The sequence below is a fragment of the Hemicordylus capensis genome, chromosome 1, assembly GCF_027244095.1.
Source record: "Hemicordylus capensis ecotype Gifberg chromosome 1, rHemCap1.1.pri, whole genome shotgun sequence".
In the NCBI taxonomy this organism is placed as follows: Eukaryota; Metazoa; Chordata; class Lepidosauria; order Squamata; family Cordylidae; genus Hemicordylus; species Hemicordylus capensis.
The window spans coordinates 281432355-281459417 of NC_069657.1; the positions used below are offsets into that span (position 1 = coordinate 281432355).

Consider the following 27063-nt stretch of genomic DNA (forward strand, 5'->3'; position numbering starts at 1 on the left):
CAGCTGAAGCGTGCATCGCTCTCAAAGCTCCAGCAATGAACAAAACCCTTGAAGCCGTCTTCATGAACCTGGTGAGATGCCCATGCAACACACAGCCCAGCCTGCTTCTCCCTACTTCCCTCCTCCCTACTAATCATTGCCATTCCCTTCTTGAGCCCTCTCTTCCTCCTTCTTCTCTCTCTGTTTCTCTCTAAATGCTTTATTAGGATTTATTAGACAGCTGCAATTATTGATTGCACACACATATGATAGCTAGGCACACTGAATCCGAGACACGTTTAACTTAGATGACCTGTTTTGAATTTTATCCTGATGAGCAACTTTCTATAATAAAGCCCACTGATTCATTTAGGAGTGTTTTTGATCTTCTTTCTATCTTTGCGCCCAGACTATACATGGTCACCGTATAAAAGAACTGGTCACTTTGTGACACTGGTGAAGCATTTCATATGCTAGCTCCAGAGCATATCTAGTATACAAACACAGGCATCTGGTTACCCCAACTTTGTTCAAAATTTGAAAACAACAGAACCTTGAAACTTACAGCTTCCATTAGACCTTTCAGAGAGGGAATTTTGAGCATAAGTGCATCAAAGACTTCTTCCAATTCCTTTCGGACATACAGCAACACTGGGACAAAAACAGGCAATGGAGAAAAACAACTCAGATCAACAGACCTACATTTCTTAGCCAAACATAAAACAGAGATGTCAAAGTGAGAGGCCTTCTGTTCTCTGTGAGAAAAACCCATTCACTGAGGGAGAGGAGCTGCTACAGAGAGACTTGGTGGCAGTTTTTCTCCACCCACATCAGCAAATGGGGTGGGGGATGTGGCAGCTCCTCCTTCTCCACCTCCAAATCAAGAAAAGCTGCTGCCACCACCCCACATCTCACTCCCCCACCATTCATCAAGGGAGACAGCGGGAAAGACCAGCCACTGAGTGGCCTGTTGCTGATGCCACCCATCACATCCCCCTCCCTCCATGTTCAGATAAGCTAGGGTGGGAAGGGGATGTGCTGGGGAAGACACTGGAAGGCAGAACTCCAAGGGGACCAGCTAACATTGTTAGCTGTTCTGTCCCACCTACTATGATCAGAAGGTGTGTATTAAAGTAGCCTAAAGAGACAGCAAATATCTTGTGCATTACAACAAGCATCTCTAAGCACATGGAATGTGTCACCACACGGGAAAAGCTACATGGTGCCTTAGATCACAGAAAGCAAGAAAGTCCAGTACCATAAATTGGCTGTCCTTAACTCACCCCTCTGAACAATTGGTATCAAAGTTCAGCTTGCTGTATGCGATAGCAGTATCACACCTACAGTTTAGATTGCACTATTACTGCACTAACAACATGTCGGTTGACAAGGGTGAATTTAGGACATGAGTGCCAGACTGAACATTTTCTTTGAAGTGAAGTGCTTAAAATGAAGGTGGAAATGGAAGTGGGAAAGTAAAAGGGGTAATAAGATCTTGATCTTATCAGTGAAAGGTGATGATCCCCATTTTGTGACTCACCATGATGGAAGAGTAAACCATCCTACTGCTTTCACTTTGTAGAAAAATCACAGGGAGAAAATGCTCTCCTTTAACATTCCAATGGCTCAGGACTGCTTCGTGTGCAACATTTTACATTCTGGATATGATCCTCAAGTACACAGTGCGCAGATAAAACTCCATTTATGATGGGTGATCCCATCACAGCATTTGCTTGCAAAACATATGTAAGCAAAGGTCCAGTTCTTTTGCAGCTGCCACATGTATCTACTTAGTAGGCAAAAGCTCCTGTGTATACACATGGGTGGCCTTCATAAGTGGCACTGTGAACATTTGTCTTATATGCAAGTATTCATTCTGAAGCATTAAAATGCAACATACAAGGTGGCCCTTCATTTGTTTTTAAGCAGTCCTAAGGGTGGTGCATGTTGGGGGAGATACATTTACATCACTGAGGAAAAATTGGGAAAACTGGAAGTAAGGAGAGTGTTTTACCCAGTGTCCATGTCAGGGGTGGGGCCAAACTGGACACAAGCCTGACAGCCCATGCTTCCCCATGCCAAGGGCCCATGTTCTCAAAGTTGAGACCCAATTAAAAGAGTGGTGCAAACTGACTGATTCATGTCACTACTGGACATTACCCATCAGCCTGTTGTCTTTCTCCCAGGCTCGTGTGTCATCACAGGGGCCTAGGAAAAGTACATTGGCTGGTGGGAGCTGTTAGAGCCTCAGTGGCACCTCCTTGCCACTCCATCCTCCAGAGGAAAGAAGCAGGAGGGAGTTGTCACTGAAAGTCATGGCAGTACCTCTTCTCTACCCACGTGACTGGTAGGCCAGAGGAGTAGAACCCTTGCCCCAGGGCTCAGTGCAACCTGCCAATGGACCTGGTTTCGCCTCTAGAACCAATTCCTTAGGATATTATTTGTTGTACTACCAAAACATATTTTGCATTCCTGTCTTGTCCAGACTGTAAGCCCTCTCTGTAGGAACAGTTATCACTACAGAGCAGCGCCTAGCACACCACAGAGGGTTCCTCCATCTCCAGAGTTAACTTACTCCCTCCCTGTGTGCATGCTGTCTGCTGGAAACAAATGACCAAGAACCATTGCACAGCAGAATGTCCATACAGAGTTTTCTTTCCCTCTGGTTACCTCTTTTCGGCTCTTCTATTCTTGATAGCTTTATTGCGGGGGCAGCAAAATCATCTTCATTTATATAAGGCCCCCTCTTCATGGTAGAGCTTCCAGGAAAAAAAAGAAAAAAACAACAATCATAGGAACATAGGAAGTTGCCATATACCAAATCAGACCATTGGTCTATCTAGCTCAGTATTGTCTTCACAGACTGGCAGCGGCTTCTTCTCCAAGGTTGCAGGCAGAAATCTCTCTCAGCCCTATCTTGGAGAAGCCAGGGAGGGAACTTGGAACCTAGATGCTCTTCCCAGAGCAACTCCATTATTATTAATAATAATAATAATTCAATTTCTATACTGTCCTTCTAAAGATGGCTCAGGGCGGTTTACACAGAGAAATAATACATAAATAAGATGGATCCCTGTCCCCAGTGGGCTCACAATCTAAAAGAAACATAAGATAGACACCAGCAACAGTCACTGGAGGTACTGTGCTGGTGGTGGATTGGGCCACAACCATGAGGGGAATATCTTACAGTGCTCACACATCAAGTCTCCCATTCAAATGCAATCAGGACAGACCCTGTTTAGCTAAGGGGACAAGTCATGCTTGCTACCATAAGACCAGCTCTCCTCTCCAAACAGTGTGCAAATAGTATCCAAACAGTGCTGTAGATCTACTACAGTCAATAGAAAGCAACCTGTCTTCTATTACACTAAAGTTTCAATGTGCTGACCATTAAAGAAAGAGAACACATTGTGGTAGGATCTAGTCCAATTTAACTGTGATTCCAAGAGCCAATGTAAACAAGCTAAAACCAAAATACAACAAACATTTTGACATAAACACATCAGTCTCAGTGTTCAAAGTTCCACTGTTTGGAATCCACATTCTTATATAGGAAATTCTCCCCAATCAAATCAAACACCTTGTTAGCACATAGTGGGGCAGGGGGAGAGGAAAAAGCCGGTAACATTTAGCTTTGCCTGCTTAACACTAACAAAGAGAACAACGCTAAGGGGAGGAGGGTAAGAAAGCATATTCCTACATACACCCCCTAATGACCTATATACCTCGGAGTTTATTTCTGTTCTTCCTTGCTGTTAACCTCAGGTTTCAGTTTGCCTAAATACAGCGCTACCCTTATTTTTCTTTTAAGTGTGCAATGTTCTGACTCCAAAACACTTACTTACACTCTATTACTATGCTTTTGGCTTTCAGCAGAAACCCAAGGATAACCTAACCTATCCAGCCTGAGTTTATTTACTACCTAAATTTCTCTCCCACTCTATTCCATGAAAAGATTACAATATGTACTTCCATTATTCACCCTAGAACCTATTTAGGTAGGTTAGGCTGAAAGGCAGCAAATTGCCAAAGAGAATGTATGGCTGGAGTAGAGCCTGGACCGCCCATATCTAAAACCCGCACTCTATACAGTGCCACCCTAACAGAACTGAGGAGCACTATGCTGCTAAATTAACTTTGCATCAAAGAAAAAGGCATACATCTTTGGTCCCCATCAGTATAACTTCTTATAGAAAGTCAGACCTTTAGGTCACCTTGCCCAGTTTGCCTAATCTGACTGACAGCAGCTCACCAAAGTCTCCAGCAGACGTGTTGCTTTGTCTGTGTTGCTAAAATCCTTTAATGCCAAGAGCATTTAACTGGAAATTCTGGGACTATTTGATGCAAAGAATGCATTCTCTCACTAATCTATGGGCCTTTCCCCATATAGTGTACTAATGACATCAACCCAAGTATTAAACTACTGATAGGTTGTTTAGCATGTGTTTTTTCTGCATTTGCGGAGTTCCAGGTCAACAGGGGTATGAGTACTCCATCTCTTAATGCTCCACAGTAAGCCAGCAAGTGCAAGGCAAAAGTGAGGGTGACTCACCCATCTTTAAATGCATCTTTGCTTCCACACAGAAATATCAACTGACTTGCCTTGGAGCAGCATCCACTCTCACTAGTAGAATGCCAAGAAGCTTACAAACAAGGATGAAGGTCAGATTGCTTCGCCCCCATTAAAATTTTAAGTGATTTCTTATAGTAGACAGCACATCCTGCACCAGGCAAGTTATCACTTAACCAGAACAACAAAAACTGAGTACACTGTAAAAATGATGTCTCCAGAATGGGAAAGTAGCAACAAATCTTACCCTTCGCCCTCCAGTTCATCAGATGCAATAGGAAAGACCTAAAAGGAGGAGGGTGTGTGTTATTTTTTTTAAAGGATTCTACAGCAAGTTAGCAGCTGATCAGAAGCATAGAAGTATCAGAGTGCCATGTGCTCTGTTTGCCTCAGTGAATCTGGACAATGGCAGAAGAGTACCTTAGAAAGTATTCTGAACCAATAACCATCCACTGCTGGGCAGTTTGTTCCTTTCTCTTTGTTCACCTATGTACCTTTTGGCTTGCTGCTTCCTGTGCCTGGACAGACACACACAAACCCCAAACCCTGCTCCTCCACCTTCTCATCCCACAAAAATCCAGATCAAAGGATGTGTCAGATGTTTGCAGGCCTACTTTCATGTGCCTTCTGCTAGTGTTCAACTCTTGCTGGCTCCAAAGTTTACTCTTGGCAGTCCCTTCCCAATTCGGCTTAACTCTTCCCAACTTACTCAGCACTCTGTCTCTCCCTTCTTCCCTTTGCCAGTTTTTCTTCCTTAGGACTGTGTCTACTTTATTTCTTTTGTGTCACTTCTGTACAGCACTGAGCACCACTATTGTCAGGGGTTTGAATATTCTTATGGACTTTTAGCATATTCTTATGGACTTTTAGCATAAAGTTCTGTGTGTGCACTTTCAGAGCAGTCAGATTTTGTGGATTAATCAAGCTTTGGGATGTCATTGGATATCATGATCAGCCCTGCTCCAGGGGTGGAAGTTAGGCAGGTTGTTAATGAGAGAGGGACTTCTCAGGGGTGGCACCCTGGATTGTGGAACTCCATCCCCCAAAATCAGGGGCGTAACTACCATTAGGCAGGGGGAGGCAGTCATCTCGGGGCCCCCACTGCCTTGAGGGGCCCCCCAGAGACACCTCACATGACTCCCCATTGCCCCCTGCCCAGCCCCAAGACCCTTCAGCCACTTGCGCTGTTTGCCCTCTCTCCTGCTTGTCGTCCTGGTCAGAAATCAAAGCAGCAGGCAAGCTGCTTTTCCCCCCGCCTCTCAGCTGATCAGTGGGTGGGTGGGGCTTCCAGGGAGGCCTCCGTGTAGGCCTCAGTGAAGCCTGAATTCGAGTAGGCTGGCAAGCCCCAGGAAGAAGGCTGGCAGTGAGAGTGGCCACTACAGCTCTCTGCAGCAGACCCTCTTCCCAGGCCAGACAGCTCAGCCTTTGCCAGGTAGAACATGAATTCCTTTTTGTGGTTACACTCCCCCTACCCCCTATATAGGGATCTGCTTGCCATAGGGCTTTGATGGGGGGGGGGACTGAGAAGTCTCTGAATATTTAATTTAAAACTGATTGGAAAATTTGCTGGCTTAAAAAAAACCCTCTAAAAAGTCCTATAAGTGGCTTGTTTCATGGCAGGAAATTACAAAAACTTCTGGAACAAATTTATTTATGTATTAATTAATTAATTAATTCATTCATTCATTCATAAATACACTTATGTTCAAGTTGTTTTGCAACCCAGGTCTGAGTGAGAACTGAGACATGAGTGAGAACTGTGACGCATGTGTTGTGCTTTTATATTTTTTCCCCTTAGGGTAAATCTGGCCAACATGTGAATGCAGCACCTCCATTCCCGAGGAGATGTGTGTCAAAGGGCTTTAAAAGCCTCTTGTGAAAAACCTCCTGGAATCAAACTTGACTGAATTGGTTCAGAATTCTGAGAAAACAAACAGAGGCTCACCCTGCATGGTTGAAAGTCTCCTTTGCTAATCTGCAGCAAGGGGCCCATTTTAATAATTAGTGTTTCTAGTGTCTTCTCATTTGCTCAATTTTGTACATCTGTTTTTTCTTTGTTTTGAATGAGGACAGAAATGTGAGAATAAAAGTCCCCTGCTAACTGGGCAAAGAGGCACCTTTTTCTCTTTGTAAACCGCCCTGAGCCATTTTTGGAAGGGCGGTATAGAAATCGAATTATTATTATTATTATTAAAAAATTTCTTGGCAGGGGGGCCCATTTAAGAATCTTGTCTCAGGGCCCACTCCAACCTAGTTACGCCCCTGCCCAAAATATTTGCCAGGTGCCAACACGGCTATTCTTTAGGTACCGAGTTAAAACTGTCCTGGTACCCAGAGCCTTTAATGGTAAATAATATTGATTCACTTTAAGAACAGAACATAAGAACAGCCCTGCTGGATCAGGCCCAAGGCCCATCTAGTCCAGCATCCTGTTTCGCACAGTGGCCCACCAGATGCCGCTGGAAGCCACAGGCAGGAGTTGAGGGCATGCCCTCTCTCCTGCTGTTACTCCCCTGCAACTGGTACTCAGAGGCATCCTGCCTTTGTGGCTGGAGGTGGCCCACAGCCCTCCGACTAGTAGCCGTTGATAGACCTCTCCTCCATGAAGTTATCCAAATCCTTCTTAAAGCCATCCAGGTTGTTGGCTGTCACCACATCTTGTGGTAGAGAATTCCACAAGTTGATTATGTGTTGTGTGAAAAAGGATTTCCGTTTGTTGGTCCTAGATTTCCTGGCAATAAATTTCATGGGATGACCCCTGGTTCTAGTGTTATGGGAGAGGGAGAAGAATTTCTCTCTATCCATTTTCTCCACACCATGCATGTTTTTATAGACCTCTATCATGTCTCCCTACAGTTGTCTTTTTTTCTAAACTAAAGAGCCCCTGGTGTTGTAGTCTTGCCTCATAAAAAAGGTGCTCTAGGCCCCTGATCATCTTGGTTGCCCTCTTCTGCACCGTTTCCAGTTCTACAATGTCCTTCTTAAGATGTGGTGACCAGAATTGTACACAGTACTCCAAGTGTGGTTGCACCATAGTTTTGTATAAAGGCATTATAATATTAGCAGTTTTATTTTCAACCCCCTTCCTAATGATCCCTAGTATGGAATTGGCCTTTTTCACAGCTGCTGCACATTGAGTCGACACTTTCAACGAGCTGCCCACCGCCACCCCAAGATCCCTCTCCTGGTCAGTCACCGACAGCTCAGATCCCATCAACGTATACTTGAAGTTGGGGTTTTTTGTCCCAATGTGCATCACTTTACACTTGCCAACATTGAACTGCATTTGCCACTTTGTCACCCACTCCCCCAGTTTGGAGAGATCCCTTTGGAGCTCTTCACAATCTATTTTGGATTTCACTACCCAAAAGAGTTTGGTATCATCTGCAAATCTGGCCACTTCGCTGCTTACTCCTGCTTCTAGATCATTTGTGAATAAATTAAAAAGCACTGGTCCCAGTACAGATCCCTGGGGGACTCCCTTCTTACTTCCCTCCATTGTGAAAAATCTCCATTTATACCTACCCTCTGTTTCCTGTCTTTCAACCAGTTAGCAATCCACACATGTACTTGTCCCCTTATCCCATGACCGCTAAGTTTCCTCAGGAGTCTTTGATGAGGAACTTTGTCAAAAGCTTTTTGGAAGTCCAGGTATACTATGTCAACTGGACTTTAATTTTAATGTCTCTTTATCTCTATTTTATGGGCTTTGGAATATATGATATATTATTTTTAATTTGTTTGCTGTGACATTTTCATAGGTTTTTAATTGAATTTTATTCAACCTTGAAGGCCCGATGTGGTGGAAAGGGTGGGACAGAAGCATTTAAAGCTACATAAAATAAACAAAACATATTATTGACTGCTACTCTGGTTTACCTTTTCTTTTTCTTTTTGCTTGCAGGCCATTACATTGTCTTTTGTTTCAGCTACGAGAATGTAGGAGGTGGTTTGAAAGATTTCTGAATAAGAACTCAACTTCTGCACTCCAAATATTGACTGACAAATGCATTGGAATGGATTTTGACATTGCATATGACACAGTAGCAGTACGGGGTGGAATAAACTTTCCCAGAGACATGAAATTGCAGTTTTCATGCTGAGAAATTGAAGTATCATCACCACAGGCATTAAAACATTAAGGAAACACATCTGTAACCCAAACAACTGCCTACGTAGAAGTCTACAAGTAGAAAGACTTAAAGGAACCGCTCTCAGTTGCTGCCTGCAGCCAGAGCAAAGAATAGCACTCTCTTTCCCCCACCCTCCATTCCCCAAATAGAAGTAACAGAGGAATCATACGTGAGCTCCACGCTGAAGATTAGAATAATGAACATCAGGTATAAAGAGAACAGGCTGAGTATCAAGATCCATAAGTGGCTTAAATATAGTGATGTCGGTTCGCTTGTGGGAGGGAAGTAGGGGTACTTTGACATCAGAAACTGTTTAAAGAAAAAAAGGAGATTATTAGAGTCTCACTCACTGACTCTCTCTTTAACAAACCCAACATTAAAGGTCTGTTTTAAGGCTTCTTGCCAAGCTGAACGAAATAGTATAGAGATCTTGGGATGATTCAAGACTTGCCCCATCAACACCCTCAAGACATCAATGTTTATTTTATTACAAGTTCAGCAGCCCATTACATTTACCCCATGAAACCTTCATTACAGAGAAGTTTTTGGGTTTTTTACCCCATTTGAGTTTTTGATTATTTAACCATATGCTGAATGCCATCTTGAGGGTGATGCTGGGACCATAAGCAGGATACTGATGCAGTAACAGGAGTGCTTCTTAATTGTATTTAATAATGGAACAACTACATTGTGGCACTCCAAGGCATTAAATTGCCATTTCAAAAAAATGAATTTAAAGATTGCTGTTCAAAAGTCACACTGCTGCCCCTGCCACCTCCTCTAGAAGAGTAGTCAGAGACCGTCACTGTTTGTCAGGTGGCACTGCTTCCCTTGGTGAACCCAGACAAAAGTTTCCTTGCCTGATCATCCTCTTTCCCCAAGCCAAACACGTCCACTTTAGCATAGGGCTAAAAGGAGACATGCTTTTAAATAGAAGCTACGGTTAAAACATCAGCCTTATTGTTTTCCAGAGTTAGCACGTTTGCCTCCCCTTTAAAAGTGGAGGCGTTTTACATCACCCGTTACATTTCAAATAAGATTAGTTGAAATGTTCCTCTAATTTAGATGGCACAATATTTTCTACTTACAGGCATTCAGCTGGGAGCTGGGGTCAGTGCACTTGCCTTTTCTTTTGCTTTGCTTTCGTTCCTCATCCCTGATCTTCCTCTCTGCTCCCTGTCAGATAAGCAGAGGAAATAATACTTTCAGGTGCTTGCTTTTTCTGCTTTGTGAGTTGAGCAACCTGGCTCCTGCCAAGTCAGAAGTTCTGGAAGTCAGTCAAGCTGTACCCTCTTCACCAAGTCAGCTCCCTGGCCCACACAAACTTCAAAATTAAGAGAACGCACCATTTGCAAGCATGTTTCTTTGAAGCAGGGACACTATTATGTGGTGTCACAGTTAGCACCCACAATCTTTGCAGCCATTCTACTATAAGGGGGGAAATATTGCAGCACCTCTCAGCCAATTTAATTTGTGTTGGCATTTTAGAACCAGTTAAAAGTTTCTGATGGCAGACCAAGACTTAATCTTGTGCTCCATGAAAAGAAGCTTCTTCTATTCTTAGAAGGAGAGCCACAATCATAGGAGTGCAAGCTTAGGATTCAGCCTTATATTTTGGGCAAGATATTGAAAATGTATATTACAACAGAATACAGATCTTCAGTGATTACACTTGCTTTTATGACATTCAGGTAAAAATAAGTTCTGAATGTCAGCAAAATTTTAGTGTCGCTCCTGCCACAGCATGAGGGGCAAAATATTAAGAGAGCAAAATATTAGTTTTAAGCAGTTACATGAACCATTAGATCCACACAGAGAAACACACTTACTATGGAATAAACCAATTTGTCTCCTTCAGAAAATGAGAGAAGAATGTACTCAGGTTTGGCAAAAAATGTCACTTCTAAAGAACACTTTACATATGATAATCTGCAGATGAACGCAGTTTTCCCGCACAGGAAAACCATGACAGGATGTGACTTCCCACACAAGTATATTCAGTAACATGGAAATATCTGCACTTTTCAGATGTGATAATCAAATGGGCTGCTCACTTACAATAATTCCTGTACTTTCTTGGCACATGCGAATTATGCAGGACAAGAACTTACAGGGAAAAGGAGAAATAATCTTGAGAAAATTTCCCTTTCCTTCTCCAAGTAAGAAGTTGGATGATGCATACATATGTACACAGAGAGAGCGAGCCTAAGCAATTGCTTATATTTCCTTCTAAGTACCTGGCTATCAAGGCATATGGAGGTAACAAGTTCAAGCAGGTTAAATGACTGGAGTACAGCAGGCAAAGACATTGGTCACAGAATCCCAAATTGAAAAGATTCAAGCCTGCCTCTGGTAAGCAGATCAAGAGTGCTGAGGTTTGAACTGCAACAGATCAGCTTGGCCTCGGTTTTATTGTTTCTCTCAAAAGTGAGCAGCCTTGATTAACAAAGCTAAGCTAACACAGATGGGCCTTGTTCTCTAATACCTTACTAATGGTATTTAGCATGAAGGTGGTGGTGGTGATGAATAGGGGCAGAATCAGTGAGGCAGAATGACTGTTCCATGCAGATGTGACTCTTGATGTTTCTATAACTAGGACGACAGTCAAGCATACAAACTCAACAAAGCACACAGTTTTCCTTAAAAGCTGAGAAATGACACAAACATCGGACTCCCTCTTGATCAGGAGTTAGTTGCATTTTAGATTCCATTTATTTCAAAAAGTTGCACAGAATAAATTGTCCATGCATAATCCTAAACTAGCTCACAGCAGGAGAGGGGCTAGTTTAGGGGTAGAGAACACATGCCAAAGGTCCAGGTTCAGTCCCTGGTGGGACTGGGAAAGAGCCCTCTGTCTTTGAAGCCTTGAAGAGCTGCTGCCAGTCAGTGTAGACAACACTGAGCTAGATGGATCAATGCTCTGACCCACTATAAAGCAGCTTCAATATTTTCATATGGCCACAGCAAGGTTTGCAATGCTCATGAGGTTGTTGGTTTGTTTTTTTAAGCAGCAAAATTTCAGTGATAGGACACAGATAATTAACTTGAATTGGTACAATTTTTGAAGCAGCCAGCAAAACTATTCCTTTAACTTGGTTGGCAATTTTATTAAAGAATCTCACTTTGGAAAGAAAGAAAAAGAAGAGGAAGAGGAAGAAGAAGAGAAATGCATGTCTGTGTACATTTTTTCCCATTTGAAATGGAAAATACACAGAATAGTATTAGTACAATTTCAGCTTAGTACGTGTGTGCACATTGATACTGGTTTTCAGACTTGGCTTTCTTTTTCAGGTAATCTCTCCCCATCAAGTTGGGAAATAGCACTGTATTAATCCAGTCGCAAAGATCACGGTAACATCCAACAGCTGACTGGCAAAACTATATATTGGATGGAACCATAAGACTTGGGAGAGATAATATTTCTAAGACCACAAGTGTACAGACACGAGGCTTTACCTTGTCACAAAAGACTTTAATCTGGCAGTAAGCTCTGTGGACAGGCTTGTTGCTCCTGTTGTTGTAGCTGTAGGTGTCAATCTGAAGATTCAGAGGAAGTCCTTTGACACCTTTCTGGGAAGAGAAGTCTGTACTGAGGCAGTTTACAGCAATGAAGACCTGCAACCAAACCAAGCAACAGATTTCCATAAGAAGCAGCACTGAAGAACACTTTGTTGGGCAAGACAGACAGACCATCAGTACTAAGCAAATCAGATATCTTGCAGTCTCCTCTTTATTGTCTTTGATGGATTTCATCCCAAAGGGCCAACTTTGGTTATGCCCTTTGTACGCTGACGACCATGGTCCGCAAACACTATGCTCATGATCCCTCTGCAATGAAGCAAGGAGGTCCAGGTATGGAAGGAGGGTTCCATACATTCAGCTACATTCAATTAGCTATGTGTACCCAGGACTTATTAAACTTATTAAAGAGCCAGCGTGGTGTAGTGGTTAGAGTGCACTTTGTCTAGCCAAGAGATATAAAGGTTAAATGTGACACTGTTATTTCAATAAAATATATCATTCAATCTGCTTTGCATCTTACCTAAATGTTGCTTTTCTCCAAAACACTGCTAAAATTTAAAAATTATCAACAGTGAATGAGAGACACCTAGTGGAACATAGCAATTCTAGCAATTCTAAAGTCCTCTTCCCTGTAATTATCTCTTTTGTGTATGCAGCACCATGAAAGCTTTTAGACATATTAACAAAATGGGGAAAAAACTAATGAGGTTTCATAGCTGAGAGAGAGAGAGAAGTAATTTCAAAGCTAAAGAAAAGGTTATCTTTATAATGAGAAAAGCTGCAAAAATGAAAGACAATATTGTAGCCCAGAAGTGGTACACTTCCGGTTAAGAATAATTCATTCTTCCAGTTATTCCAGTCAAGTGGTTATTCCAGTTAAGAATAACTAGGAAGCCCATGTGTAAGTAATATGCAACAATACTACATAATATATGTTTTTACTTTGTCTACAAACTTGCACGCACACTATACATGTAATGGGAAGCCACAACCAACTGCAACTTCGCAGACCATTCAACGTGCAGCAACCCTCCTCAACCCACACTCCCATATGTGAGATCGTAGCATGTTACTATTTATTTATTTCCACATGCCATTTGGGTAAAAACCTCACAGGGCACCTCAAAAATTAAGAATACACAACAACAAATACAACAATAAAATTCACATATGATCATCTACACCAGGAGCATCAAGCTAAAACCAGCTGGGGGTCTCCCTATCTAGCTGAGGGATCACACCCAGTGGCAGCCGGCATGAGTGGATTGGGTGGTGGCAATAACAAATGAGGCTCATTCTTGGCTGCCTCTCTCTCCCTCACCATGCCCAGCAGCAGCATTAACCCTTTGCACACAGGCTGGCCACTCCCTGGGTTGGGAAACTGGACAAATGGCCAGCCCATGTGCAAAGGGTTAATGCTGCAGCTGAGCATGGCATGGGGGAGAGAGGCAGCTGGGATGGGCCCAGAGAAGCGAGAATGAGCCTCACCCGATCACTGCCTCCCACCAACCTGCCCATACCAGCCGCCACAGATCATACCCAATATATTCTATTGAAAACATGCCAGTTTTGAAGGGTGCATAGCAGTTGGGCCAGTGTGATTAGTATCCAAATGCCCCTCACATTCCTACCCCAGCTGCATGTCTCCCACACGGTGGGAGGGATCTCACCCCCCACAATCCCTACATCAACACCACCACTCCACCTAATCGCCAATCCCCTCCCCGGCCTCAAGCCCAGCAACTTCCTGCCATATAAGCCTCTTCCTACCTACAGGGCACTGCTTGTCAGCAAAAAATATACTCACATAGCAAGCCTAATAGCAGCCTCACCTCCCCCAGTCCTGCCAGCCCAAACATCCCTTGGCTGGTTCAAATTAAGTTAATCTGTACATTTAGGAGAAATGCGGATGAAAGCACCACTCTCATGAGTGAGATGGTGAACCAGATGAGAGGGTGAGGAGCGAGTAGGCCCACTCTCCTTAGTGTTTAAGGATGAGCTGGGAGACATTTGTCCGAACTGTCCCAAGCCTGTTTCTCTACAGGCCACCACCGACCACTCTACAGCCTTCACCCTTGCCAGTAAACAGATGCAAAGTGCCAATTCCAGTCTCTACTGGGCCCACTCTGCTCTATTCATCTTGACACTTATGCTGCTAATCTAATGAGGATGTGTGGGGAGAGGTCACATCAGCTTTCCCAAGTCAGCCCCCTTTGATCGATCCAAGGTGTTGCTTCTTCCAGGGGTGGAAGGGTGGTCTAAGACATTTTGCTGCCCAAGGCGAAGGACAGTATATTGCTGCCGCCCCCCCCCGCCCCCCATCAACAAGCAAGTGCCCAGCATTCTCAGGGCTTGCTGCTGAGGCAGCAGTGGTGACACACAAGCACTCTCAGACAATGGTGGCAGAACGATTCCTAGCCTCACTTGGCTGATGCGGGGGAGAAGAGGCAAAAAAAGAGGGACACCCCAGCTGAGCAAAGAAGAGGAAACAAACAACAATATGTCCCAGTGGGGTGAGAAAGTATGGTAGCAGCAGTCAGTAGGAGGCCCATGAGGTGGCACCCATCATGGGGGAGGAGTCCATTCTTGCCACCCCTGCATCCTTCCTCGTGCCTGTGCCGGTGGTGATCGCCTTACTCTGCCTCATGGAAGGGCTGCCCCTGGCTTGGAATGGTTCAGTAATTCAAGTGAACTGTGGCAGAGATACCATAGGCCAGGGATTCTCAACGTTGGGTCCCCAGATGTTATTGGACTTCATCTCCCATAATCCCCAGCCAAAGGCCACTGGGCCTGGGGATTATGGGAGTTGAAGTCCAATGACACCTGGGGACCCAGTGTTGAGAATCCCTGCCATAGGCCATCCCTTGCCCCTCCCAGAGTGTCTTATGTTTGACAGTCCTGATTTACATGCAGGTTTTATATTAATCCCTCCAGGGAGAATTCTCCTCCTGTAAAGGAACCATATAACAACTGAAACCACCCTTGCCTGATACTTGTCTTATTAGCTCACTAGTTTTTCATATCCTTTATTTTCTAAAAGCAGGTTTTTGCTAATCAAAGCTTTTAATCAAAAGAGGAAGTCAAACATGAAGCTACATAATATTTCCTGCCACCTTGTTAGAAAAATCTTGTTACAGCTGGTGGTTAGAACAGCCTGACAACTTTTATTTAAGCAGGCAGCAAGGTGTCAGCAGCAACTCTAGAATTTGGGAGTCATCCAAACTTGGGGGGAGTCACCATTGAAACAGATTGGCAGGCAATTTGTGGCAGTCAAAAGAAAAGATTCCGTCACAAAATACAAACATGTGGAATTTTCTACTCCCAGCTGCAGTGATAGGGGGATTAAAGAGTAAAGGGGATTAAAATAGTTCAGGATAGATTGATCCGTGCTATTAGCCATGGGTTGGTTCAGATAATACCAGTGCCCACTGCATGAGGAGGAACGTGTGTGCTCACACCTCCCCACAACCCGGCATGCCACTTCATCCCCAGGGCCACAAGGGGGAGCAGAATATCCAAACCACTCCCGAATAGGCTATTTAAAAATCACATGTCTTGAGACACTGCAGATCTTCTTGCAGGGATGGAATGGCGCAGTGGATAGGCGAGGGAGAAGATGTGTATGCACACGCTTCTGCTCACACAATGGGTGCTAGTATAGGCTGACCATACCCATGAGAGCAAAACAGAGCCTCCATTTTATGGCAACATACCTCTGAATACCAGATGGTGGGGGCCTAGCAGCAGGGATGTACTATTACCTTCACTATTGGGCTTCCCAGAGGCATCTGACTGGCCACTGTTGGAAGCAGGATGATGGACGAAATGGATATAGGAGCTTGATCCCAAAGCCCCTCCTTCAGTTCTCATATACTAATAATAGCAGAATCACTCTAGACAACCATTGTGGGCAGTGAAAACTCAATGAGATACAAAAAGGGCTTTGGGCTCAGCATTAGAGCCTCACCATGCAGGTATATACGGGGAGGGGGGAATCTAACTCCTATGCCAAACATTTTCAAACGCTTAGACTGCTTTCACATTGGCGTCACATTAAACTAGTATTCTTTCTAAACAAACAATACCAACTTAATGTGGTACCATTAACGTTCAGAACCTAGTCCAGGGCTGCACGACTTTGGCCCTCCAGCTGGTTTCAGACTACAACTCCCATCATTCCCAGTGACAGTGACCAATAGTCAGGGATGATGGGGTATGTAGTCCAACATCTGTAGGAGAGCCAAAAATTGTGCAGCCCTGACATCAATAAATCATTTAGTGCTCGAATGGCTGAAAATGTTTGGCTCAAAAAAGATCCATAGTTGCTTTTTTCTCTACTAGCAGAGCCTCATTTCAGATACATTCTTTCCCCCATAGTTCTACACCAATGCTTTAATCCTTTCCTAAAGACCATTTGAAAGCCCCATTTGGCATGGATCACTCTTCACCCAAATGCAAAGTTTGGTTTCTTTAGATCAGGAAAGAAGTCTTGACTCTGTGTCTGAAAAGATAAACAAGGGTGAGGGACTGAGTCAGCTATGTCCCCACCCCAAAGAGCCAGAAGAACTTTGTGACCACAAAAGTTGTTGGGCATCTTCAGCTTGTAGAGCAAGATTCCTGTTCCATTCTACGTTTCGTTTGGAGAGAACTTCCGCATTCTTGGCTATATTAAAGTTGGTTTCTGAGAAATATTTTCTGCTTACAATGCAAATTCTTAAAAGGTGGTGACCGCTCTTGCATTAGGGCAGGTATGGGCATGCATCAATTTTCTAACTTTGTTACTCATGCACAGTCCTAATGAGACTCTCACCCATCAGGCAGATCAGAATAGTTTTGGGTATTTGCTCAGAAGTATACAAGGTAGATCCTCTGTTCTATTGTAGGAATGGATCAAAGAAATGGTTGCCACTCAAGGAGGCAGGGCCACCTCCAGGTTTCAGAGGACTCCCTCTGACCTGTAGGGGCCCCCAAAAGAGTCGCTCTGCCACCATCACATGAAGACAACGGGCACAGAGGTAGTCTCGAGGGATCAGCAGAGAGCCCTCCTGAGGGCCCTAGGCTCATGGGCATCTTCAGTGGGGGACAAAGGGGGCAGTTGCCCCTTCTATTAACAGCCAGATTAATGTGGAGCAGCAGTTTCTTATATTAATTATGTATATACTCCACCCCCAAACACACAAAATTCCCTGTGGATACCCAATGTAGATCCTTGGCAGCTGCCCAACCACGCTGATTCCTCCCTGCAAGGAGGAATTGCCTTGGTGGAATCACAACTGGATTACTGCCATGCCCTCTACATCAGGCAGCAGCTAGTCAAGAATGCTGCAGACAGTGTGATGAGTAGTGCTGGACAGCAGAAGACAATGGGCACAGAGGTGGTCTCGAGGGATCAGCAGTGAGCCCTTCTGAAGCATATAACCTCATTACCACAACCACTGCACTGGCTACCAGTCTGCCTCTGAGTTTAAGTCCAAGTCCAATACCAAGTGCTGTGCCAGGATACCTGGAAGTCAACCATTCCTTGCAAGGAACCTGCAGATATGTTAAGATTCAGGAGTGTGGACTTTCCGGGGGGTGGGGGAGGCAAACCTGAGAAAGATTGCAAGCGTATTGGTCTGTATAACCATGAAGTCCGCTTAACTCCCATCCATAGTCCTATACCATATATACCCATATATACCATATATATACATAGTCCTATACCCACAGACTGAAGCCCAAAACTCCCCACACCAATGTAAGGCCATTACATGTCTTTAAAAGGGGGGGGGATTAGGATTGCATAATCATATGTGATTATAATTTGCATGCACAATGTGCACTGCTACAACATCCCCATGCATTCCGATTATTAGGAATAAACTCTGCCGATGTTCAGAGAATCTCATAAGATTTGGATATCGATACACAGATCAAGGAAATAAGTTTGCATAAGCATCCTTAAGCATAATCTTCTACACTTTAGCATGAGATATTCCCTCATGGTAGTGAACCTGCTTGCAGTATCAGAGTTTGGGGTTAGAGAGGAACCTGGACTATCACTCACCTTTCACACTCTTATTAGTCACTTTTTACATCAGCTAACAATACAACTTTTGCACAGGTTGAATTTTTAAACTGCACAAATGCTCCTTCTTCTACACATTTTTCCCCCTGGACCAGCACTCTGCATCTGGTTGCACATTTAAAAAAAAAATATCTCTGCTATATTATATGAATTAAAACCAATTTGTTACAGCTAGCCAGAGAAAGCACCAAAGAACAGAAAAGCAACACATTGTTGTACACACTGTTAGAATTCTTCTACACTGCTGAATGTATTTCTTCTAAATGGTGCTGTCTGAGAGAGTGCAAATTCTTCTTCCCCAAGCAGGGGGGAAAAAAACACGTTTCTCTCGCAGGCAGGACGGGCCTTCTGAGGTCAAAACTGGTAGATGGATTCTTCAGCAATCCATTGACTAGTCCCGTCAATCTTTCCTTCCCTCCACCCACCGGCTCCCCCTCCCCCTCCCTTAATTCTTCATAGATAAAGACTGAAGAGTCTCCAGTGTTACCTTAAAACACACACACATGCACAAACGCATGCACACACATACGAACGACAGCAACATGTCTCAGAGAGATTCCAGTAGAGTCCTGATGAAGAAGAGACTCCAGAAGAGAGACAGGGACTGACTGACTGATGCAGCTGGCAGTCTGTGAACAGGCAGGTGCTATCTGGAGGCCCGGAGGTGGGGAATGCCCCTCCAGAAAATCCCAGAGGGGGCTTGAGCCCTGCTGCTCTCTTCCCCCAACACATTTATGCCTCTGTTAAGATGACGGAGGTCATTTCCTGTGTCATGGCAATAGCTGAAGCATGTTTTCAAAATACAGTTTTGAAATTTTAAATTGTTGTAATGTTTTTACTTTTTCTGTTGACATTTATTTTGCTTTGTCGTAAACCACCCAAAGACATAAGTTTTGGGCGGTATAAAATATGTTAAACAAATATCGCACAATATCAATGTCCATAACTGCACAATTTTGCTCCTGGGCCTCTGAAGGCCAAAAGCAGAAAGGTACCACCCACTGAGAGTTTCCTCTTCTGGTATGTAAGACAATTCTGTTGTCTAAAGAAAGGCTGCTCAACTTTGGTCCTCCTGCAGATGTTGGCCTACAAATTCCCATAATCCCTGGCTATTGGCCACTGTGGCTGGGGATTATGGGAGTTGTAGTCCAAAAACAGCTGGGGGGCGGCTAAGTTGAGCAGGCCTGGTCTAAAGTGTGGTAAAAATTTATAAGTTGTTGTATTTACATAATTTTCAAAAATTTCTGAGAAATGTTAAAGCTTGCAAACATCATTATTGCCTTTATGGAAGTCTATAAGAGACTACAAAAAACAGTTAAAACTGCATCTTCAGCCAGCAGGGAGCATTCGTACTGCTAAAACTATCTATCCATCACAGAGAATAATTTGGTTTCAGTCTCCAGAGAGGTGAGCAGGAACTGGAAGGTTTTGGTGGTGGTGTTTTTTTAAGGTGGGGGATGGTGAGAAAAGAGAAGGAAAACAAGTTACGTGACACATTCGCCTACAGTAAGCCAGTTCTTCCCTGCGAAAATGCCTACTGGAAGACTAACAGGAAACCAACCCTCTTATTTTATTCTCAGATCTTCTAGATAATCCAAATTAAGGTGTGCTGAAAGTCTTGTTTTGTGTCCCCAAGAAATGGCAAATGCAGCAGCCAGACAGTCTAGTGCTTTTCAAACAGCAGCTTTCCTAGTCTCTCATCAGGAGCAGACATTATTCAATTAAAAATCCAAAGCAGACACAAGACGTCCTCCTCAGTGGGTGATATATTTTAAGATCATGGAGGTAAAGTATTCTGTTGCAATATACACAAATTGTCCTAGTCAGGTGCTCCAAGGACTGAGGTAACTCCACCCTTTATGTGGCAAATGGAACTGCTACATGTGTAGCAATCTAAAAAGAGCCACTAGAAACAGGCTGGTTAGCCTCCTCTAATGGTTTGCTGGGATCTACTAGGTAAACTACAGAGGTGTGTGTGTGTGGGGGGGATAATTCATATCCACATACATTTCTGATGGAAAATATTTTCTTCAAGGCAAGACTGTAAGTCTGTTCTCTTCATATCCATACAATGAGTCCTCCATTAATTCTCTTTTACTAATTGTGCCGATTGTAGTTACTGAGGTAACAGTGCTCACCATATGCTCAGGGGCCCATGTTACAAAATTCTTCTAAACATAGCTGTAATACTAATCCACAGTTTTTGCTGTTGTCACCATCCTATGAAGGTAGTGCATAGGAGCATGGAGGAGCTGGCCACATTGAGTTTCTATGGCTGTGATTTTGTAGGCCAGTACAATATTTCAGACTGGACATCAGGTCTCAGACCTTCATGGTGTGAACATAATGCACCATAGAATTTCCTTGCTTTTGAAGTTCAGTTGGAACTTCATGACTATCCCAAAACTCCTCTGCTGATGGAGCTTCACTGGCTGCCAATAGGTTTCTGGGCAAAATACAAAGTGCTAGTTATAACTTATAAAGCCCTAAACGGCTTAGGCCCTGGGTATTTAAGAGAGTGTCTTCTTCACTACAAGCCTCACCGCCCACTGTGGTCATCTGAGTTGTAGGGATGGGCCCGGACGGGTCCGGAGGCCATTCAAAAAGCCTCCGGACCGGTCCGGACCTGGGTGGTCCGGTTTGGGGGTGGGGGGTACCTTTAAGAGCGGCGGGAGGGTTTACTTACCCCTCCCGCCGCTTTCCCGATCTGTCGCCGTAATTTTCACAGTTGTTGGGGCGGCAGAACACCTCTCTGCCGCTCCTTCCCCGACGTTGCTTAAAAAACCTCCCAGGAGTCCTTTGCGTGCGCATTATCTCCTGTCACAGTGGCCAATAGCCAGGGATTATGGGAGTTGTAGGCCAACATCTGCAGGGTACTTTCCAGATTAGACCTTGCAACAGGGACAGGACATCTCTCTGAAGTGTGCTTCCACACTTCCTGTGTTGTGAAACCGCAGTCCCTACGCTGACAGCAGGGTGCCGTTCATATTTCCAATGCCTTGTTTCAAATGTAATCGCTGCGATATAGTGCTATGACATCGTATATCTGTCATAAAGAAGTTGCTGTTTTTTCGAGTTGTTTGTTTTCGCGAGACCGCTCTGCTGGGTGCTTTGCTATTTACGTTTTGATTGTGATTTGCCTGAACAGAAGCATTTTGCTGCTGTTGAGTGGCTAATCTGGAAAGCGCCCAAGAGGGCCTAAGTTGAGCAGACCTGGTCTAGGGCCAAAGGGTCCAGAAGCTATTCAGGCACTGGTGAAAAGAGATGGCAGCCATGGGGGAGCACTCCCCCTCTGTTACCATCTCCCAAAAGTAAGCTTCCCCTCAAACCTGGTGGAGTTTACCTTTGTGGCAGAGGTGACCCTGGGCACTTGTAGGCAACTGTGCTGCTGGTGCCCACCATCATCGTTCACCCAGAATGCAATGCACTCATCCCAATCCAATGATGCGACAACAGTGATGACTGTACTGGATGCTAGATAAACAAACATCACCCACAACAGCACTTGGGTGAGGCTTTACATGGGTCTGACACCAGCACTGATGGATGTGTTTGTGGGTTTTTTCCTCCACACACAGGAATGATGTGGATCATTATTTCACAAACTAGGGGGTGGAGGGGGAGAGTGTATTTAAGCCTGTCCAGTGGAATAGTTACACTGTGGCACAATTATGAAAGGTTCAAGATCAGTTGACAATTAACTGAGTGATGCAACCCAAGTTACTGGAATGATGAGTAACAACAATAGCAATGCAAATGATAGTAAGTACACAGGTGAGAAATAAGAAATGAACAATATAATGGTCTACAAAGTAGACCTAGTATCTACAGCAAGTGGAGTTTATAGCAACTGACAGACAACAGTCTTAAAGTTTCTACCTGTACCTATTAAAGATTCTTTCATGCAACACAGAGAAAGCAATGATTCATGGGTGTTCTTTCTCTAAACATGACTGGATTTGTTCCTATGAAGCTGCAAGCTTTATTCAAGAGGTTGTTCAACCAACAGCACACTCCCATGCAATTTGCTTGAGAGGAAGCCCCATTGAACGCTGAGACTTACTCATGAGTAAACATGCACAGGACTGGGCTGTGTGGCTTTAGCTGATTAATAGTGGAGGCCAAAGTTTAATTGGTGGTGCTGAGAGTTACTTGAACACTTGCTCAGATTTGAGGCTATTTTGGTGTTACTGTCAGGGAATGAAAAAGAAGACAGTAAAAATGGCCTTTCCCTTTCACAACGACTAGTAAGCTTTTGGCTCTTAAATTGCTGCTTCTCTTGCACCTTCTTCAATATCTCAAAAGGCACCTATACTTCGGTAATATTTAACACTAATTTAGTTTCAGTCGATTAATCAACTTAAAACAATGTTTGCCTGATTAATCATTTACCTTTTGACATCCCCTGTTTATATACTCTAAACCTCCCTTCTCCCCAGCCATTTGGCATTCAAGAGTACAGTGAATGCAGGACCCAACACTACACCCCCACTTTAAAAAAAAAAAATTATCAAATGCAGATAGGCAAGAAGGAAATAATGAATCATCAGTAGGTCTACTAAAAGCAATTACGACAAGGCCGTCAAGCTATTTTTGCACATGGGAAGGGTGGGAAAAGTTGATTGTCTAAATCAGATTTTCAGCAGATTTTCATCAGTACTGTTTTTGGTGTTCTTGGCATGAGTGGCCCTTGGAATGAAACATACAATTATACCACTTATTAATCCAATCAATTTCTTAAAGGTTGCACACTTTCAAGCATTAGGTTTTCAGGCACAAGTATGCCTGGCACAAGAGCAAAGGAGGTAACCCAGACAGGCTACAATTTCTGAAATCAACTACAGAACATAAGATCATGTCCAGAGAAATTCTCTCTTTTTGTGTGTGATCCCTAAAGTCTTAAAATAGCAAATGGAACTGCTTTTAAGCAAAACTGTTGCTCAGACAATCTTTCAAATCCACAGAGCATTCAGTTACTTAAAAGCCACTCAGAGAAATGCAAAAACTTACTGCAACTTATCTTAAGTCTCACGCGAATAAAAAGTATATTGTATTAGTCTGGTATTGTAGTCAAATATACCCAAATAAAATAATATTAAAAAATGAATCTTGAAATTCAGCACCACACTACTGTAGTGGTAAAATGCATCCATATATAAATGAAATCAACCCTTCATTAATTTTTTTCGGCAATAGGGATGTCGAATCGATTCGGGTACAAATCGATTTGTACCCAAATCTAGCTAATTTGGGTGATTTGGAGACAGAACAAATCGCCCCTGTGGTCCATTGGCTAGATTTGAATCCAAATTGAATCACACCAGATTCTATTTGAATTGGTTCAAGATTCGTATTCCTCCTATCAATTTCCCCAGATTCCCAGCTTTCTTTTTTTTTATTTTTTTAAAAAAAGCTAAGCTCTAGTCCTTGTAGAAGTAGAGTTATAGAGCAAAATGTATGGTCACTATTTTTCAAGTGTTTGGATTATTTGGTGTATAACAACTTTTCCTCAATGAATCCCTATGAGGATTATTTACTTATTTGATTGATTGATTGATTTGATTTGTATACTGCCCTTCCAAAATGGCTCAGGGTGGTTTACAATTAAAACAAACCACTAAAACAGTAAAGAGCTAACACAAATTAAAAACAATATAACAATTAACAATTTAAAAGCATTTAAAACAATTAAACAATTATAGTGATTAAAATCCCAAAATTGGGTTTTTAATTTTAAATATTAAAACCCCCTAAAATTTAGGAAGGTTTTCATCTTGGGTGAAAAGATGGGTTTTCAGGTGTTTTTTGAAAATTGCCAGAGATGGAGAGGATCGTATCTCAGCAGGGAGCGCTGTCTCGGGGGATTGTGACACCTTCATTTCTTCTATTCATTTTGACTGTCTTTGGACAGTGCCAGCTGTTAACTGCCATGTGCCAACTACACCCCCCTCCCACCCTCAAGGCAGTGGGGTACTACTCAGTTTATGTTCTAGGAATTTTTTCAAGTGTTTAGACTCTTTGGTGCCTAATAAACTTTCCTCATAATGAATCCCTATGAGGATTCATTACACACCAAAAAGTCTAAACACCTCAAAAATTCCTAAAATATAAACTGAGTACCCAGTGGCTTGCAGGCTGGGGGGTAGTTGGCACATGGGATGCCACTAATTCCCCACCCCCATAGCAGTGGGGTCAAAATGAACAGAATACATGAAGGTGTGTAATGAAGACTCCCAAGAATCTAAACGTTTCAAAAATTCCTAAAAAATAAACTGAGTACCCCAGTGTGTGTGTTTGGGGGCGGGGGAGTTGACACACAGCAGTTGACCCTTGGCACTGTCCAATGACCGTCAAAATGAACAGAAGAAATGGTGGGATATAATGAATCTTCATAGGGATTCCTTATGAGGAAAAGTTATTAGACACCAAAGAATCCAATATTCCTAAAAAAATGAGAGTACCCCACTGCCTTGCAAGTAGGGAGGTGTCTGCCTTGAAGGTGGGGTGTGTGGCACATGGCAGTTGACGGTTCGCACTGTTCAATGACAGTGAATAATGAACAAAATGTACAGAAGAAATGACCATGTACAATGAATCCTCATAGGGATTCATTATGAAGAAAAGTTATTATACACCAAAGAATCCAAACACTTTAAAAATAGTGACCACACATTTTGCTCAATAATTCCATTTCTACAAGGGCTAGAGCTTAGCTTATTGGGGGGGGGAAGCTGGGGATCCTTGATGGGGCAGCTTCAAATCCCCATTATTTCCTATGGTGTAAATATACAAAATCAGTAAAACGTTTTTAAAAATCATTAAAAATCAACCAAGTGCCCTACTGCCTTGAAATCTGGGTGATAGGTGACACCCATGGGGACCTACCCACCACCCAAATGTGGTGCCCCAGGGACCTTTATAAGTGTTCCGAATTGATCCAAATCTGGATCAAATCAAAATCGAATCTGGGGTGATTCGGGGTGACAGATTTGGACACAAAACAAATCAGGGGTGATTCAATTTGGGCACAAGTCAAATTTAAAAAATCAATTCATGTACATCCTTATTTGGCAATGCAGGAATAAAACCGTAACAAAAATAATGGGGTAATAATAGTGATGAATTTGTACATACAAAAATGACTGAACAACAGGTGAATGGTCACTTTCAATTCCACATTGAAATGTGTACAAGTGTGCAAGAGCACTCTTGTGCAAACACAGTTGCATGATGGACAGCCATTATTTCCCAACAACTGTACATTATGCAACTTCATTGGAACAATTTTGTAAGTTTGTGTGTTCTTGAGCACTCTGTTACAAGGCATGTTTCAGCAGTATGACAACCACTGAAATTTACCAAGAAATAATGAAGGGAAGGCATGAAACAACACAAGGCAATTAATATAGTTATAAGTTTGAGGAATATTGGATCACGGAGCTGTAGAAGATGGAACATCATTCAAACTGAGCCAGAGAAGTGATGGGGAGGGGAAGCTATCTGGGCCAAGGGTTTAACTTTTATTCTTAATATCCATGCCTTCAAAACAGCCTTAAAAGGTAAAGTAAAGTGTGCCGTCGAGTCGGTGTTGACTCCTGGCAACTACAGAGCCCTGTAGTTGTCTTTGGTAGAATACAGGAAGGGTTTACCATTGCCTCCTCCCGCACAGTCTTGCCTTTCAGCATCTTCCTATATCACTGCTGCCCGATATAGGTGTTTCCCATAGTTTGGGAAACATACCAGCGCAGATCGAACTGGCAACCTCTGGCTTGCTAATCAAGTCATTTCCCCATTGCACCAAACTGGAATCTTAAAACCAAAAGATGGCAATGCCTTGTTTTATGCATAACTAATACTTCATAAGGATGGCATCTTACAGTGACATGTCACAGCCTAAGAAAATCCAACTTAAGGTCAATGTTAAATGGAAGTTCTATTAACTTAATACTTTAATATCATGCAACACAAAATGGCCTCAGGGACAAGTTACAGAAGTCAGTGCACTTTCTTCAAAGGATAAATTTAGCAAAAGCCATATATTCCCAAACAGAGAACAAAGAAAACTCATGTAGAAGAGGCCACTAGCTTGGAGGAATTTTATTTTATTTGGTCCCTTGAAGTTCAGTCAGACACAAGCTTGTTCTTAGCAATGTGCATAGAACAGATTTTGCGTACCATTCCAAGCTTGGAATGGAATACAGAATTCCCGGATCATTCTGTTGGAACAAGCGGTTATTAATTTTTATTATTATTAATTCGATTTCTACACCGCCCTTCCAAAAACGGCTCAGGGTGGTTTACACAGAAAAATAATAAATAAATAAGATGGATCCCTGTCCCCAAAGGGCTCACAATTGAAAAATAAACATGACACCAGCAACAGTCACTGGAGGGACTGTGCTGGGGGTGGATAGGGCCAGTTACTCTCCCCCTGCTAAATAAAGAGAATCAACCACATTAAAAGGTGCCTCTTTGCCAAGTTAGCAGGGGTCATGCCAGTTGTTCTGACAGAATTACCCCATTCCAACTCAGAATGTTCCAAACACCATTTTGAACTCCAAAATGGCGCTATTCTGGCCTCTGCACTTGTGTGGCGGCCATTTGCGTGGTGCTGCTGACTACGCAAATGGCTACCACAAGTGCACAAAGGCCAGAGGAGCGCCATTTTGGAGTTTGGAGCGCCAATTGCACTAGAAATGTTTTGAGGGTTCAGCGTTGGAACAGGGTTCCAAATGAACACCCTTTGTTTGAAAGGTGTTCTGTTCCAAGCTCACAACACTCGAAATGGTCGG

General features: G+C 43.2%; 1 protein-coding gene and 1 long non-coding RNA gene across 4 annotated transcripts in view; one reads left to right on the forward strand and one right to left on the reverse strand.

The window, feature by feature from the left end:
- The window catches only part of LOC128340521 (uncharacterized), a 28804-nt gene extending 16092 nt beyond the window's left edge, over nucleotides 1–12712 (forward strand). Inside the window, exons 4-5 of the long non-coding RNA XR_008313773.1 lie at nucleotides 8454–8889; nucleotides 11974–12712. This is a non-coding gene — a long non-coding RNA (uncharacterized LOC128340521). The remainder of the gene's footprint in view (nucleotides 1–8453; nucleotides 8890–11973) is intronic.
- Nucleotides 1–27063, reverse strand: part of GRHL1 (grainyhead like transcription factor 1) — an 82646-nt gene that overhangs the window by 9687 nt on the left and 45896 nt on the right. For 2 of the 3 annotated variants that reach the window (XR_008313772.1, XM_053285704.1), the window contains exons 9-14: nucleotides 12139–12297; nucleotides 9771–9858; nucleotides 8852–8991; nucleotides 4797–4834; nucleotides 2650–2738; nucleotides 545–630 (exon numbers count right to left, since the gene is read on the reverse strand). Coding sequence is in view for 2 of the 3 variants with exons in the window: in XM_053285704.1 (XP_053141679.1) it covers nucleotides 545–630; nucleotides 2650–2738; nucleotides 4797–4834; nucleotides 8852–8991; nucleotides 9771–9858; nucleotides 12139–12297 (600 nt within the window). In the remaining variant the exon portion in view is untranslated. The remainder of the gene's footprint in view (nucleotides 1–544; nucleotides 631–2649; nucleotides 2739–4796; nucleotides 4835–8851; nucleotides 8992–9770; nucleotides 9859–12138; nucleotides 12298–27063) is intronic. The other variant, XM_053285705.1, reaches the window with a different exon arrangement.